The 17,540-nt window shown below is 42.2% G+C and overlaps 1 protein-coding gene across 2 annotated transcripts in view; it reads left to right on the forward strand.

Annotated features, from left to right (window-relative positions):
• The first annotated feature begins 244 nt into the window (after positions 1–244).
• The window catches only part of LOC142245504 (uncharacterized), a 41,724-nt gene continuing 24,428 nt past the window's right edge, over positions 245–17,540 (forward strand). Inside the window, exons 1-7 of one of the 2 annotated variants that reach the window (XM_075318255.1) lie at positions 245–310; positions 3,414–3,478; positions 7,043–7,965; positions 9,924–10,137; positions 12,714–12,856; positions 13,039–13,146; positions 16,144–16,335. In XM_075318255.1, coding sequence (XP_075174370.1) covers positions 7,119–7,965; positions 9,924–10,137; positions 12,714–12,856; positions 13,039–13,146; positions 16,144–16,335 — 1,504 coding nt within the window. In that variant the 5' untranslated portion in view covers positions 245–310; positions 3,414–3,478; positions 7,043–7,118. Of the gene's footprint in view, positions 311–3,274; positions 3,479–7,042; positions 7,966–9,923; positions 10,138–12,713; positions 12,857–13,038; positions 13,147–16,143; positions 16,336–17,540 lie in introns of both variants that reach the window. The other variant, XM_075318254.1, reaches the window with a different exon arrangement.

Genomic DNA, 17,540 nt, shown 5'->3' on the forward strand with positions numbered 1-17,540 from the left:
CCGGTGGTCAGTGTGTGTATTCATGAAGGGTTAACCAGACTCCCACCAGCAATGACCCACATCTGGCAGTGATCAGGCCCGCTCTCTACCCCCAACCCTAATCCCTTCAGTGGGGAAAAGATCCTAAAACAGATCTTGGTGTTTTACAGCGACGTGTACATTAAAGGTTTCAGATTTCAGAGAAAAGTAACGCAGTCTTTTTTTTTTTATCCTGGGTTTCTGGGAATGAGAGGGGTGGAGAAGAGGAAGCTGGGAAGTGGCCTTCAGAAAAAATTAGGGCAGACATGCGGTGGAGGAGACAGGATGCTCAGTAAGTTTCTGGGGCCTATAAATACTAAATTAGTGGTGGGATTATACGCATGAATACAGTAGTATGACAGTGGTGGGCCGGGGGGGGGCAGAGACCACACTCTTCTTAGCTTACAGTAGTGTCTGATGTCTCCCGGCACGTCTTGGGGTGATTACTGTAAATGGACAACGCAAGAAAGCCTTCTTATATTTCTTCCAGGTCTGATTCCGTTATCCATGATAAAATGTGAATAGGCCGGATAATAATCTGGTCAAAGACAGGGTAATTGTCACATCATACATGTAAGTCATCTGTAAAAATCTATCCAACCACCTCCTATTTATTTTTTGGGCACATTAACCACCCCTGGGACTTATTAAGACGTGATAATAATAATTTTATTCATTTATATAGCGCTATTAATTCCACAGCACTTTACATACATTGGCAACACTGTCCCCATTGGGGCTCACAATCTAGAGTCCCTATCCTTATGTCTTTTGAGTGTGGGAGGAAACCGGAGGAAACCCACGCAAACATGGGGAGAACATACAAACTCCTTGCAGATGGTGTCCTTGGTGGGATTTGAACCCAGGACCCCAGCACTGCAAGACTGAGTGCTAACCACTGAGCCACCGTACAGTGCTAACCACTGAGCCACTGTGATACGACTCTATATGTAGTAAAACTGAAATGACAAAGAAGGAGGGGGCGCAGATGGTGTCTTATGCGATGGTACCAGAAATAATTAAATTAGGTGCACTAACCTGGTGTGCTTGTGTTACAAACACAACCACTATAACCACGTGTTGAGGAAGGCTGCTGCAGAACCCAGGAGCATAGCGTTCGAGAAGGTGGGAGAAAAGGGTTAATCCGCGCTGCCAGAAGAAGATCACTGAAGATCAATGTGGATTAAGATATTTGATTTTATTGTTCGACGCGTTTCGGAACTGTATGACTCCTTCAGGAACAAAAATCAATAATGTACATCAATACACTATTAATTTTTTTTCCTGAAGAAGGAGTCATACGGCTCCGAAACGTGTCGAACAATAAAATCAAATATCTTAATCCCCATTGATCTTTAGTGATCTTTTTCTGGCAGCGCAGATTAACCCTTTTCTTCCATCTCCTCCAATGATAAGCGTAGTTCTGCGGGTTACATCCGGTGAAGCCACTTATCCGAAATCATGTTTTAAAATGTTACTGTAATAATTTACTTCTAGGCTGTGTGCACACGGTGCGTTTTTTTATGCAGATTTAGTGTAGATTGTGGCTCAAATCTGCATTTCTATCTTCATGGGCTATAGTCAGCAGTGGGGACCGCAGGGATCTGTGCTAGGACCAATTCTTTTTAATCTCTTTATTAATGACCTTGTGGATGGGATTTATGGTAACGTGTCAGTCTTTGCTGACGACACCAAACTATGTAGGATATTAAAAACTGACCTTGATAGTATAATATTACAAAACGATCTGGATAAGATGTCAGAATGGGCAGACACTTGGCAAATGAGATGTAATGTTCAAAAATGTAAAGTAATGGACCTAGGATGGAGTAATCCTATAGCTGCATATACATTAAATAGAAGTAAACTCGGGACTACAGAACAGAAAGACTTGGGTATTCTCATTACAAATAAGCTGAGCAGCAGCCCTCAATGTCAGGCAGCAGCTGCTAAAGCAAACAAGATTTTAGGATGTATAAAAAGAGAGATTAGATCCCGTGATCCCAACATATTGTTACTCCTCTATAAATCACTTGTAAGGTCACATTTAAAATATGGGATCCAGTTTTGGGCTCCACATTTTAAAAAGGATATTAAGAAGATAGAGTCAGTTCAAAAGTGGGTAACTAGACTACTACAAGGAATGGAAGGTATCACATATGATGAGAGGTTGAAAAAGTTGGATTTGTTTAGCTTAGAAAAAAAGACCTCTGAGATCTCATTTATATGTATAAATACATGTGTGGTCAATATAAAGGACTGGCACATGACTTATGTCTTCCAGAGACAATACTAAGGACCAGGAGGCATTCACTGCGGGTGGAAGAAAAGCGATTCCGGCAGTTAAATAGAAAAGGGTTCTTTACAGTTAGAGCAGCTAAGTAGGAAAGGGTTCTTTACAGTTAGAGCAGCTAAGTAGGAAAGGGTTCTTTACAGTTAGAGCAGTCAGATTGTGGAATGTCCTACCATAAGAGGTAGTAAGGGCAGATACTATAACAGCTTTTAAAAAAGGGCTGGATTATTTCGTCAGTATATACAACATTGCCGATTATAAATGGCTTAATGACAAAATGTATAATTGGTAGAGGAGGGGTGAACTAGATGGGCCGAAGTCTTTTTTCAACCTATGTAACTATCTTTGTCTAACAGCAGCAGCCGGAGCGGAGCTGTTATCCCTGCTGTTAACCATTGAGATGCTGCTGTGCACCTCTGACAACAATATTTAAATGGAGTGCTCAGCAGCTCCCATCATCATCCACGGGTACTAATGGGCTGCCATAGCAGCTAGGAATGTGCTGAAGACCCCCCCCCCCATGATTCTTAGCTCAGTACTTCTATGAAGCCCAGTCACAGGCTGAGCATCATAGGAGACAGCAATTTACACTATACACTGCAATACTTTGTTATTGCACTATATAAAACAAGCAATAAGATGATTGTAGATTCAAGTTCCATAAATGGACTAAAAATACAGTAAAAAATAAGTTTTCAAAAATATTCAAATATTTTCTTTTAGAATCCCATATTAAAAATCAAGAAATAAAAAAAAGTAAAAGTCTGATTTATCCAAATATTAAATTAATTAATGCTGATGTTGTGGGAACTTTTCTACAAGTGAACTGTACTGTTTTCTAACTATGTGACCCATTGCCAATAATTTTTGTGATATTTTTCTAGATTATTTTTATTTATTTTTTTAATTTCCATTAATCATAATGACATATCTAATTTTATGTTCTTTATGACTATTTATTAGGTTTGGAATGTAAACTTTTTTTCCATGTCATAATTATTACTACATATCCTGTGAGTAACGCACACCATTGAGTCACCAGAATATCAGCGACTTATAAAACACCCCTCACTTTATGGTCATGTGTCTTTGTGTCTAAAAGGAGAGAAAATGTGACCTATGTAACCACTTCCCCAAGATATCTGAATCCAGGAGCATCTGCTTATGGTTAGTATCAAGACACAACTTTCTTACTTCATATTTTGTATACTTTGTCACTTTTTCCTCTGTGTTACTAGCCTGGAACTTCCACAAGAATCTTAAAGATAACCTGGACATGGGCCAGGTTTTTGGGCATAAGGAGCTGAGCAGATTGATATATAGGTTGGTGGGCAAAGATTTAGAATTAATGGTATTTTTTTAATTGAATTGACTGGAGTGACTATTCTCAGTAGTCCAGTGGGTGGATCTAATATTAGGACCGCCCACTGGACTCTGCAGCTGAGAGTCAAGATCTCACTGGATGAATTCCAAGTTATACTGAATCTTAATTCCACAAACCTATATATAAATCTGCTCAGCTTGTTCTGCTCTAGAATATTCTACTGGAAGATCAGACATCATGTCTAATGTGATATAGGTTTCCATTAAAGAATATAGTTTGTTTTATGCCTTATTACAATTAGGACTAACATTTCCATCGCCATGTATATGTCAACCACTTGTGTCCTAGGAGTATGAAAGCTCAGAAATGTGTATTCAGAAAATTATCTATTGTTTAAATCAGGTTATTGTTGTTAAATGCATTTTTTTGCTAATGTTTTTTGATATAATGATTAGGAATGAGCAGACCCGTGTCAGTTAAAAATTTGGTTCGGTACCTGAACTTGACCCCGGACACAGAACCCCATATAAGTCAATGGGGACCTGAAGTTTTGGGCTGTAAAATGGTCATCACGAGGGCTAGGGGGCTGCAAAAGGAAGCAAAATGGGTGTAAGTGATGTCACAGCTCACCTCCTCCCCCTCCTGTTCAATGACTGATAACACCTCTATATACAGTAGATAACACGGGATCCACCATTCATAATAGATGATGTCACAGCTCACCTCCTCCCCTCCTGTTGAATGACTGATAACAAGTCTATATACAGTAGATAACACAGGATCTACCATTCATAATAGATGATGTCACAGCTCACCTCCTCCCCCTCCTGTTCAATGACTGATAACAAGTCTATATACAGTAGATAACATAGGATCCAGCATTCATAATAGATGATGTTACAGCTCATCTCCTCCCCTCCTGTACAATGACTTATAACAAGTTTATATACAGTAGATAACACAGGATCCACCATTTACAATAGGTACTGTCACAGCTCACCTCCTCCCCCTCCTGTTCAATAATTGATAACTCCTCTTTATACAGTAGATAACACAGGATCCACCATTTACAATAGATGATGTCATAGCTCACCTCCTCCCCCTCCTGTTCAATGATTGATAACAAGTATATATACATTAGATAACATAGGATCCACCATTCATAATAGCTGTCCCAGCTCCCCTCCTCCCCTCCTGTACAATGACTTATAACAAGCCTATATACAGTAGATTACACAGGATCCACCATTTATAATAGGTTATGTCACAGCTTACCTCCTCCTCTACAATGAATGATAACACCTCTACTGTATATACAGTAGATAACACAGGATCCACCATTCACAATATGTGATATCACAGCTCACCTCCCCCTCCTGTACAATGACTGATAAGCCTTCTATATACAGTAGATAACACAAGATCCACCATTTACAATAAGGGATGTCAAAGCTCATCTCCTTACCCTATCTTCACGATCATCTTAACCCTTCTATACGAGACCCCTATACAAAAAAATGCTTCAACACAAAAGATGCTTCAATACAACAAATAGGGTCTGGCTCAGTTTATTGCTGCTAATGTACATGTGCATTTTCTGAAAGAACAGGAAGTCTGAATAGTTTCCAGTGTAGTTAGAATTATATTCTTTTTTCTAATACAGATCAAGAAAAAAAAAGCATTACCAAATTAAATAAAAAATAAGTTTTGCATAAATGGTAGGGAAATATTTTGTGACATATTTAGTTTAAATACCTCATTCCGATTCTGTAAAGTGTCACATAGTAGCGCACAAAATCTAAATTGCAGACCCTTATCTGTCTTCAAAGCTGTAGCTTGAAACTATGAGGTCCAGTTTGCAAAAAAAATCAGTATGTATCGATATATATATATATATATATATATATATATATATATATATATATATACACCTCGATATGCTATAAATGTCCCTTTAAGGCGGATGTATATGATGTAAGCTAGTTCTGATTGTTAATTGAAGGGTATGTCCACATACATCAGATTTTAATTAATTGAATATTTCCGGGACAGACATCTAGGGCTGTTTCCTTATTTATAGTGTTGTTATGCTCTGGTTGTTCCAAAGACCCGCAGCAGATACGCTCCTATTGGGATTCAATGGGACTAATACTTGGTCCTTCCAATAAAATTCCTTGGTCCATTCAATTATCACTTTTTTTTTGTTTTCTGATGCATGTGAACTAAGAGTTACAGAAGCTATATTCAGATGCATAGTGTGGATTTCACAGTAATTTAAAGGGAACTTGTCACCAGGTCCAAACTGTCAAGTATGTGCTCTGATTTTATTCCCACTGCTCCCCTAAGTAATATTTTTATTTATTTTTTTATTTTTAAACCGCTATTCGATCCAAGATTCTTGTCTTTACCAAGTGGTCGGTGCTCACGGATTCCTCTGGGGCGTGTCTTTAGGCTGCTCTGCAAAATTACCACCTCTTGCTAAGGACCTTAAAAATTATCACCCAAAAAAAAAGAAAAAAAGAAAAAATGTAACACTCAGAGAAACAGCAGGAATAAAATAAGTGAAAAACTGTCCACTTTTGACCTGGTGACAGGTTGTATTTTAGAGTGGAATTAACTGTGATATCCACCATACGTGAACATGGCCTAAGTTTAGATTTAGGTGTAAAATTTAGAATGATTTTTCTTTTTAGAATTTTGATTTTTTGTAAGATCAGGTTTAGGCCTCTTTCACACATTCGTGAAAAACTACGCATGTTTTTCATGGACGTGTCAGAGGTGCGTTTTGCCCTCCGTAAGCCGTGTTTATGGCCTACGTGTGTTCTCCGTGTGTTATCCGTGAAAACACACGGAGAATGGGAACTTTATGCTCACCTGTCCCTGGCGTCGCTGTCCGTGGGGCTGATCTTTGGTCTCCTGTCCTGCCGTCTCCCCGCTGCTGCAGCTTCCGGCCGCAGTGAAGTGAATATTCAATGAGCATAATGAGCGGCGGTCGGAAGCAAGTGACAGCAGCGGCAGAGACAGGAGGGCTGGAGAAGGTGAGTAAAGTTTTTTTTTTTTATTTTCTCAAACACGTGTGTTTTCTCCGGCACGTGACATACGGAACACCTCCGTGTGGTCCGTTTGCATTCCGTGTGACACCCGTGATGCCGGAGAAAAATGGACATGTTGACGTGTGGAGCACACGGACACACATATGCTCCACACGTACACACGGTTCATGGCAGAAGACGCACGTGAGCGCAGACCCATTGATTTTAATGGGTCTACGTGTGTCCGCGTCTCCGGTACATGAGGAAAAGGACCAAACACGTACCGGAGACAAGGACGTGTGAAAGAGGCCTTAAAGAAGAGATTCCATTGCCTCCTCAAAATACTCAACACTATATTCCCATATTCTCTCCTAGATTGAATGGTACCATCTCCTAATTATCGCATTTCTTAGAAGATCTTTAAGGATTTGGTAAAGAAGTAAAACGAGATATGGCATCTTCAAAATTACCAGTGGTGGTGTTGCTTGGGATTTTCTTGGTTGTTAAAAGTCAGAACCTTATTAAAAACTCCAAGGAAGTAAATTTGGAAGGACGTCTCTTCATCAGTGAAGTCAACCCAGATAATCCGGGGCATGATACTGCGGAATTTATTGAACTCCGTCACACCGGCGAACAAAATGTCTCTCTCGATGGTTTTACACTGGTTCTCTATAACGGCAAAACGAACACAGCCTATAAAGTCCTCGACTTAACCGGACACTACACTGATAAAAAAGGATTCTTCCTAATTGGGTCTGCAAGTGTTAAACCGATTCCCACAATTATCTTGCCACCTAACACCATTCAGAACGGACCGGATGCCATAGCTCTTTATTTCGGAAAGGGACCTTACGTCAATGCGATGGATATAACCCGTGAGGGGTTGGTGGATGCCCTGGTACACAAGACAAAGAGCACGGACCAAGCTGATGACCTTCTCGATGTCCTCACACCAGGAATGGAAGCCTTCTTGGAGGATGTTAATTTTCAGATCTCAGATGAGTCCATTGGGAGGTGTTTGGACATAAATGGCCAGTTGACCTTCCAGTTGACGCATCCGTCACCGGGCAGTGAGAATCACTGCAGCATGTCTTTAGTCATGCTGAATGAAGTTTCATCTCCTTATGCGGAGGATTTATACGTGGAAATCCATGGGCCACCATCAACCCTTCTCTATGGTCTGACCCTGGCATTTATTAGTGCGATGGATCAACTAGTGTATTACGCTGCAGAAATTAGAGGTCAGACTGACACCAATGGGTTGTTTTTGCTCGTGAGTGAAAAGCATGATAATCGAGGTAAGCAAAATTTACCATTACGTTTTTATTTTGCATGGATTAGATATGACTACCATGTGGGGTGGTAATATATTTTTGGAGACTTTGTAGACATTTTGGTTATTATTTCTCTGCCTACATATGCATTGTATGGATCCATACAAGGGTGTCCACCAACAAAGACTGGATGCAACAGATAGTTGACTTGTTCTACAACCACTGGGATCGGAGCAAACTCTGATCCTGGTCATTTAACCCAGTAGCTAGTATCTTAACTTGAAGATCTTGAGCTCCAATGCAAAATTTACAACACCCCCGAAGTCACAGGTGTCTTTGATAGCATTGGTCTTTTCATATGGGCCCAAACAGTTCCTTTGTTCCAGTGCCAGGGTCCACATCCACTATAGTTACCCCATACCTCCCAACTCTAAAGGACAAAAAGAGGGGTGCACATTTTTCTACCGTTTAGCCACACCAATAAGCCTGCCTACGTTTTGTGTGCCCACTGAAAAATAGTGGAGCTCCTTAGCATTCCCATACAGTTTGATACCCTCTTTATGACCCTTATGCATTATTATACACAGTTTGATACCCCAATGCCCCCCACACATAATAATTCCCATATAGTGCCCTCAATACACATTATTATGACCCCCAACAGGCATCCACCACAATATGTTGCCTCCATAGCCTTCCCCATGATACGGTATGTTGTCACCACAGTCACCACACAATATGTTACCCACAATATGTTGCCTCCATAGCCTTCCCCATAATATGTTGTCACCACAGCCACCACAAAATATGTTACCCCCACAGCCTACCTCAATATATTGTTCCCACAGTCATCCTTCCACACAAAGTAGGATGCCCTTACATTACCCACTTTCCTCATAGTATGGTCTCCCTCCAATTATGCTCCATTGCCAAATGAATGGTGGAGCAGGGAGTTGGAAGCTCCCAGCTCCACCATCATTTTCAACTATATAGGTGTTATAGGTACAGTTTAAACTGGGACATGCGACCGTCCAGCATTGTCCCACTGGATTCGGTTTGGTTGGGTGACACAGTTACACCTCAGCCAACACAGTAGGAGCAACCACATTATCTATACATTTAGGCAGAGGAAAGTGGGCAAACTCTGTTAGGTTGCTTTCACACTGCGCTCCTCTCCCCGTTCAGTGGTCCTGTCAGGCCTTCCGTCCGTACCCCTTGCAAAACGGGTTTAGGACGTTAGCGCCGACGGGGCCACTGAACAGGGAGAGGAACGCAATGTGACAACGGCCTCTGGCATCACTACAAAGCAATGCAACTCCAGGGTGCCAATGGGTTGCTATGGCAGCCAGAGGCCTAACAATGGTCTTCAGGCCTGTCATGTATTGAAGCCTATTCAACCCTGCATAATATGCTGAAGTACATAAGTAATATAGTGTATTATGCAGTTATAGGATCAAATCATGTTCAAATCCTCTTGTGGAACGGAAAGATATGAAAAAGGTTTTGACGAGTGAAAAAAATCCCAACTAAAAACTCAGAAAAAAATGGAGTGTTAAGTAAAGTGGTTTATTGAGTTGTCAGAACTACTCGACAGACATAGATCATTGGATTTATGGATTTTCAGAAAATCAGAAAGCAAATTCACAAATGAACCATGGATGGGTTCCTATTCCTATCCTTAGATATAGACCTATGTGAATCAAAAAACAAAGGGGCACTCCAAATTGTGGTGCCCAGATCCTAGGATGGACTCCACAATAAAAGAAAGCATGAAGATCGGCACCCGCGTCAAATTAGCTTCTTTCTTTGCCTTATTTATTCCATTTCCAAAAAAGTACAATGTACAATGTGACGCGTTTCGGTCAAAAAGTGCAGATCTTTCTCAATCCATGTAGATATAGACCTATGTGATGTGGACTGTAGGGGGGATTATTTTTGTTCCTTCTTGTGTCATCTGTACCATTTCATTCCCTGATATCCAGCTCAGCACACGCTGCCTGACAACGCCCGTGTGCTCATCAAGGGCGGCGGAGCCGTCGCGTTGTATATGGGGAAGAGCAGTGAGATTTTGCAGAATAAACGATACACTACAAGCGGATTGATCAATGCTCTGGTGTACGGTGACTATGAGGACATGGCGGCTCATCCCCTTCAGGATCTAACCATAGGCAATAATATCATTTATTGGCATACATGGTAAGTGGGAAAACACCGGTGCATACTAATAAACATTATTAGATTTGTATTACTATTCTATTCACTTTAAAGTCAATCTGTCACCTGCCATAAATATGTAATTTTGTTTACCGGGTGTAAATGGCGCTATACTCCCTAATCTGGCGTTGTTTTTCTTTTGTTCCCACGCCTCTCAATTCCTGAGATATAGCGCCGTCTTTATGCAAATAGTCAATTTAGCCAATGGGGCGTGTCATAGAGATGGTGCTCACAGAGAAAAGCTGATAGCCACGCCCACTTAGCTTTAAAAAATTACTAGATTTATACACTCAGGGAAGAGGAAGACATATCTTGGGAACAAATTGAAGATGACCACGGCACTTCTGGGTGCAAGGTGCCTAAGGTGCATAAGGTTCCCTTTATGTAAATAAAGTCATTTTAGCCAATGGGGCGTGTCCTATAGATAACGCTCACAGAGAAAGTTGATAACCATGCCCACTTAGCTAAAAAATATTAGATTTATACACTCAGGGAAGAGAAGGCCATATTTCTGGAACAAATCGAAGATGACCATGGCACTTCCGTGTGCAAGGTGCCTAAGGTGCGTAAGGTTCCCTTTATGTAAATAAAGTAATTTTAGCCAATAGGGCATGTCCTAGAGATGACGCTCACAGAGAAAAGTTGATAACCAAGCCCACTTAGCAAACAAAAATTAGAAAATGCTAGATTTATACACTCAGGGAAGAGGAAGCCATACCTCGGGAACAAATTGAAGATGACCATGGCATTTCCATGCGCAAGCTGCCTAAGGTGCGTAACGTTCCCTTTATGTAAATAAAGTCATTTTATCCAATGGGGCGTGTCCTAGAGATGACGCTGACAGAGAAAAGTTGAGAACCATGGCCACTTAGTTAAAAAATACTAGATTTATACACTCAGGGAAGAGGAGGATATATCTTGGTAACAAATTGAAGATGACCACAGCACTTCCATGCGCAAGGTGTGTAAATAAAGTCATTTTAGCCAATGGGGCGTGTCCTATAGATAATGCTCACAAAGAAAAGTTTAGAATCACGCCCATTTAGCTAAAAAAATACTTAATTTATATACTCAGGGAAGAGAAGGCCATATCTCTGGAACAAATCGAAGATGACCACGGCACTTCCGGGTGCAAGGTGCCTAAGGTTCCCTTTATGTAAATAAAGTCATTTTATCCAATAGGGCGTGTCCTAGAGATGGCACTCACAGAGAAAAGTTGATATCCACGCCCACTTAGAAAAAAATAAATAATTGCTAGATTTATACACTCAGGGAAGAGGAGGCCATACCTCGGGAACAAATTGAAGATGACCATGGCACTTCCATGCGCAAGGTGCCTAAGGTGCGTAAGGTTCCCTTTATGTAAATAAAGTCATTTTAGCCAATGGGGCGTGTCCTAGAGATGACGCTGACAGAGAAAAGTTGAGAACCATGGCCACTTAGTTAAAAAATACTAGATTTATACACTCAGGGAAGAGGAGGATATATCTTGGTAACAAATTGAAGATGACCACAGCACTTCCATGCGCAAGGTGTGTAAATAAAGTCATTTTAGCCAATGGGGCGTGTCCTATAGATAATGCTCACAAAGAAAAGTTTAGAATCACGCCCATTTAGCTAAAAAAATACTTAATTTATATACTCAGGGAAGAGAAGGCCATATCTCTGGAACAAATCGAAGATGACCACGGCACTTCCGGGTGCAAGGTGCCTAAGGTTCCCTTTATGTAAATAAAGTCATTTTATCCAATAGGGCGTGTCCTAGAGATGGCACTCACAGAGAAAAGTTGATATCCACGCCCACTTAGAAAAAAATAAATAATTGCTAGATTTATACACTCAGGGAAGAGGAGGCCATACCTCGGGAACAAATTGAAGATGACCATGGCACTTCCATGCGCAAGGTGCCTAAGGTGCGTAAGGTTCCCTTTATGTAAATAAAGTCATTTTAGCCAATCGGGTGTATCCTAGAGATGACGCTCAGAGAAAAGTTGAGAACCATGGCCACTTAGCTAAAAAATACTATATTTATACACTCAGGGAAGAGGAGGCCATATCTTAGGAACAAATCGAAGATGACCACGGCCCTTCCATGCGTATGGTGCCTAAGTAGGGTCCAATCCAATCCAATGATCAGTAATGTTAAGACACTTGGCGTTCAAATGGTAGACGGAAAGTGTTTCTTTTAATGATGAAAAGAAAGCTATAATAAGCACAACGTTTCGGTCCACCTTGGACCGTCCTCAGTGGGCGGATTACAATGCTAATAAGGCATTAGGAGAGCAGTCTGTGATATCCGCCATAGTGGGGGAGAGAGGCGGAGAGTCAGTTTAGCCTTAGCGGAAAAGATGCAATTTTATTTCCGGGGGGCATAACTTGGAATGGAGGGGCACAGAAGAAAAACTAAAAACTGTTCCAGAACCAGTGGATTTTGAGCAATTGAAGGATGTGCTCAGTATAAATGAAAAAAATCCAGTGAATTGTCCTCTTTAATAATATAGATGGCGATATGTACAGATCATCCTGGGTAATGCATTGTTTTTATTCTCCACCTTTAGGGATGTGAACATTTCGGCCAGCCTATGCAGGGAGGATGAGGACACCCTTTTTATCCTCGGAGGGAGCACTCCAGGGCTGCCAAATATTTGTCCCCAAGGTTCGGCCTACCACAGTCTGAGGCTTTGCTTTGAGATAACTGCAGGTAACAAAAGTCCACATAAATTCTCATTGACCCTATATATGACTGACTGTGGCTGAGCTGTAATACCAGACACGGCCCATGGACAAGGGTGGCGCTATTGTATTATGTTAATAAGACTATTCCTACTACTCTTATATTAATGGACTTGGTGCTGGTTTTTTATCCCTGTTATCTTAATGCAGATTGCTCTGAATGGGAGGGAGACCAGATCTCCTCTAAGGTTCTGAACGCGGTGGTCAGGTCCTGGCAGTCTCTCTGCAAATGTCACGTATCTTCAAGCATTTTTACAGGTGAGTTGGGACCATTGGATCATGGGACTGTAATAAATAGGTCAGCCAGGACTGTAATGACAAATACAGTCATGGCCGAAAGTGTTGGCACCCTTAAAATTGTTCCAGAAAAATGAAGTATTTCTCCAAGAATATTATTGCAATTACACAGTTTTAGTTATACACATGTTTATTTCCTTTGGTTGTATTAGAACAACATAAAAAATACAGAAAGAAGGCAAATTGGACCAAAACCCCAAAATGGGCCGGACAAAATTGTTGTCCCCCTCAACTTAATATTTGGTTGCACAGATTTGGAATAAGTAACTGCAATCAATCGCTTCATATAACAAGCTTCTTACTCCTCTCACCTGGAATTTTGGATTCTTCTTTATAAACTGTTCTAGGTCTCTCATATTTGAAGGCATCTTCTCTTCCCTTCTCCCAACAGCAATTTTAAGATCTCTCCACAAGTTTCAATGGGATTTAGATCCGTAGTCCCTGCTGCCACTTCAGAACTCTCCAGTGCTTTGTTTCCATCCATTTCTGGGGGTTTCTTGAAGTGTTTGGGGTCTTTGTCCTGCTGGAAGACACATGACGTAGGACGTAAACCCAGAATCTGACACTGGGTACTACTTTGAGACCCAAAATCCTTGGTAGTCTTCAGATTTCATGATGTCTTGCACACAGTCATGGCGTCCAGTTCCAGACGCAGCAAAACAACCACAAAAACATCTCTGACCTCCACCATGCTTGACTGTAGGTCCTGTGTTCTTTTCTTTGCAGGCCTCATTCTGTTTTCGGAAAACAGTAGAATGATGTGCTTTATCAAAAACTCTATCTCAGTCTCATCTGTCCACAAGACACTTTCCCAGAAGGATTTTAGTTACTCACGTACATTTTGGTAACTGTAGTGTAGCTTTTTATGCCTCTGTGTCAGCAATGGGGTCCTCCTGGGTCTCCTCCATAGTGTTTAATTTCATTCAAATGGGGGCGAATAGTTTGTGCTGACACTAATGCCCCCTGATCCTGCAGGATGGCTTGTATTTCTTTGGAAATAGATTGAGGCTGCTTATCCACCATCCGGACGTTTCTGTGTTGCAACCTTTCATCAATTTTTCTCTGCCGTTCACGTCCCGGGAGATTAGCTATTGTGCTATGGGTTGTGAACTTCTTGATTGACTGTGGGTAAAGCAACATCAAGATCTCTGGAGATGGACTTGTAACCTTGAGATTATTGACATTTTTCAACAATTTTGGTTCTCAAGTCCTCAGACAGTTCTCTTCTCCTCTTTTTGTTCTCCATGCTTAAAGCGGGCTTTACACGCTACTATTTTGCTACAGCGATCTCGTTGGGGTCACGAAATTTGTGACGCACATCCGGCCGCTGTAGCGATCTCGTAGTGTGTGACTCCAAGGAGCAATTTTGGATCGTTGCAAAAACGTGCAAAATCGCTCCTCGTTGACATGGGGGTCCGCTCCCAATTATCGATACTGTCGCTTTGCCGTTGTTGTTCCTCGTTCCTGCAGCAGCACACATCGCTGTGTGTGACCCCCGTAGGAACGAGGAACATCTCCTTATCTGCCGCCGGCCACAATGCGGAAGGAAGGAGATGGGCGGGATGTTCGTCCCGCTCATCTCTGCCCCTCCGCTTTCATTGGGCGGCCGCTTAGTGACATCGATGTGACGCCGAATGGACCGCCCCCTTAGAAAGGAGGCGGTACGCCGGTCACAGCGACGTCGCTATGCAGGTATGTGTGACGCGGGTGCGCGATTTTGTGCGCGATGGGCAGCGATATGCCCGTTTCGCACAAACGATGGGGGCGGGTCGCATACTAGCGATATCGGTACTGATATCGTAGCATGCAAAGCCACCCTAAGGCCCTGTCACACATAGAGATAAATCTGTGGTTGCAGTGAAATTGTGGACAATCAGTGCCAGGTTTGTGGCTGTGTACAAATGGGACAATATGTCCATGATTTGACTGCAACCACAGATCTGCCAAAGATTTATCTCTGTGTGTGACGGGGCCTTTAGTGTGGCAAAAAGACGCACAAAGCAAAAATTTAGTCAACTTTTTTATCTGGTTTCTGGTGTGATTTTCATATTGCCCAAACCTGTTAATTGTCACAGGTGAGTTCGAACGAACATCACGTGCTTGGAACAAAGGGCGGCTTTGCACGTTGCGACATCGCACGTGCGATGTCGGTGGGGTCAAATCGAATGTGACGCACACATGGCGTCACTTTCGACATCGTACTGTGTAAATCCTAGATGATACGATGAACGAGCGCAAAAACGTCGTTATCGTATCATCGTTGCATTCACCGACATTTCCATAATGCCGGTGCCGCGACAGGTACGATGTTGTTCCTCGTTCCTGCGGCAGCACACATTGCTGTGTATGAAGCTGCAGGAGCGAGGAACATCTCCTTACCTGCCGCCGGCGGCTATGCGGAAGGACGGAGGTGGGCGGGATGTTTACATCCTGCTCATCTCCGCCCCTCTGCCGCTATTGGCCACCTGCCGTGTGACGTCGCTATGACGCCGCACGACCCGCCCCCTTAGGAAGGAGGCGGGTTGCCGGCCAGAGCGACGATTGCAGGGCAGGTGAGTGCATGTGAAGCTGGCGTAGCGATAATTTTCGCTACGCCAGCTATCCCACGATATCGTACCTGCGACGGGGGCGGGGACTATCGCGTGCGACATCGCAGCATCGGCTTGCGATGTCGCAACGTGCAAAGCCCGCCAAAGTTGTTTACCCACAATTTTGGAAAAGTGCCAACAATTTTGTCCGTCCAATTTTTAGGGTTTCGTGTGAAATGATGTCCAAGTTCCCTTTTTTCATCTGTTATAAGGAATAGAGTAAAGGGGATTGCTATTTTGGCAATTACCACATTTCCGCAAGATAGCCACCACCTCTGCCTATACATAATACAGCGGTCTGGTGTCTAATTGTAGTTCTGGGAAATGGAGAACAGGGGCCGCACTAACTCTGTTTTCTGTATTTGTATAGATGCCAACCTCACATGCCAGTCACACCAGCTTACTCTTCATGTGAGACCCAACGCTACATTGTCTCCTCAAAATGTCGAATTAGATGTCGTCCTGCCCTTTCTATTGACGGGGAGAGTTATAACTGTACAGAACAAGAATGCCACCTTCGCCGTCTGCCCACATCCGAGTAACGTGCCAATGCCACCTTCAGGTAATTGACGTTGTAAACAATGTACAATACTGCACTGTACTGCACAAATATACCGCAATAAATGTCTCCCCAATATTCAGTGTTACGAATTATATTGCAAGGAAGCTTTGCCCGCCAGCACTAAACAATGCTAGATCGGAGCCTCATATGCACATATTGCTAATCACAGCCTCAGGTAAATCTGTTAGAGACAGAATAAGGACAAAGTCCGAAACGAGTCCTCTTTTTCATACCTGCATATGATGGATTTGTTAATAGAATGATATAAAGGTTTTTCAATTTTTTACTAACTTTTTGGACTTGATTGCTGGATCTAAAGGGTACTTTACATGCTGCGACATCGCTAGCGATCCCATTAGCGATGTGAGATTCTAGATCGCAAATGCGATCTTTTGAGAGCGCACATAGGTCATTTAACGCATGTGCGATCTCGAAAGATCGCACTTGTGATCTAGAATTTCACATCGCTAACGAGATCTCTAGCGATGTCGCAGCATTACCTTATGAAATCATTGAGTTGTATTGAAGTATTTACATAGCAGGCTCTTATAAGTGTAAAGGTCATTGTAGAGGGAGGGGAGGGAGGTGAGCTGTGACATCTCCTATATTGGATGATGAATTCAGTGTTAGCTACTGTATATAGAGGTGTTATCAGTCATTGTACAGGAGGGGGGAGGTGAGCTGTGGTATCTCCTATACTAGATGGTGAATTCAGTGTTAGCTACTGTATATAGAGGTGTTAGCAGTCATTGTACAGGAGGGGGAGGAGGTGAGCTGTGACATCACCTAATGTAGATGGTGGATACAGTTTTATCAGTTGTATTTAGTGGTGTTATCAGTCATTGTACAAGAGGAGGAGGCGGTGAGCTGTGACATCACATATTGCTAATGGTGGATCCTGTTATCTACTGTATATAAAGGTGTTAATAGTCATTGTACAGGAGGAGGAAGTGAGCTGTGACACCACCTATTTAAATGTTGGATCCTGTGATCTACTGTATATAGAGGTTATCAGCCATTGTACAGGAGGAGGAGAAGGTGAGCTGTGACATCACCTATTGGAAATGGTAGATCCTGTGTTATCTACTATATCTAGAGGAGTTATCAGCCATTGTACAGGAGGGGAAGGAGGTGAGCTGTGACATCAACTATTGTGAATGGTGAATCCTGTGTTATCTACTGTGTATAGATGTGTTATCATTCAT

Source organism: Anomaloglossus baeobatrachus, chromosome 7 (assembly GCF_048569485.1).
Source record: "Anomaloglossus baeobatrachus isolate aAnoBae1 chromosome 7, aAnoBae1.hap1, whole genome shotgun sequence".
Taxonomy (NCBI): domain Eukaryota; kingdom Metazoa; phylum Chordata; class Amphibia; order Anura; family Aromobatidae; genus Anomaloglossus; species Anomaloglossus baeobatrachus.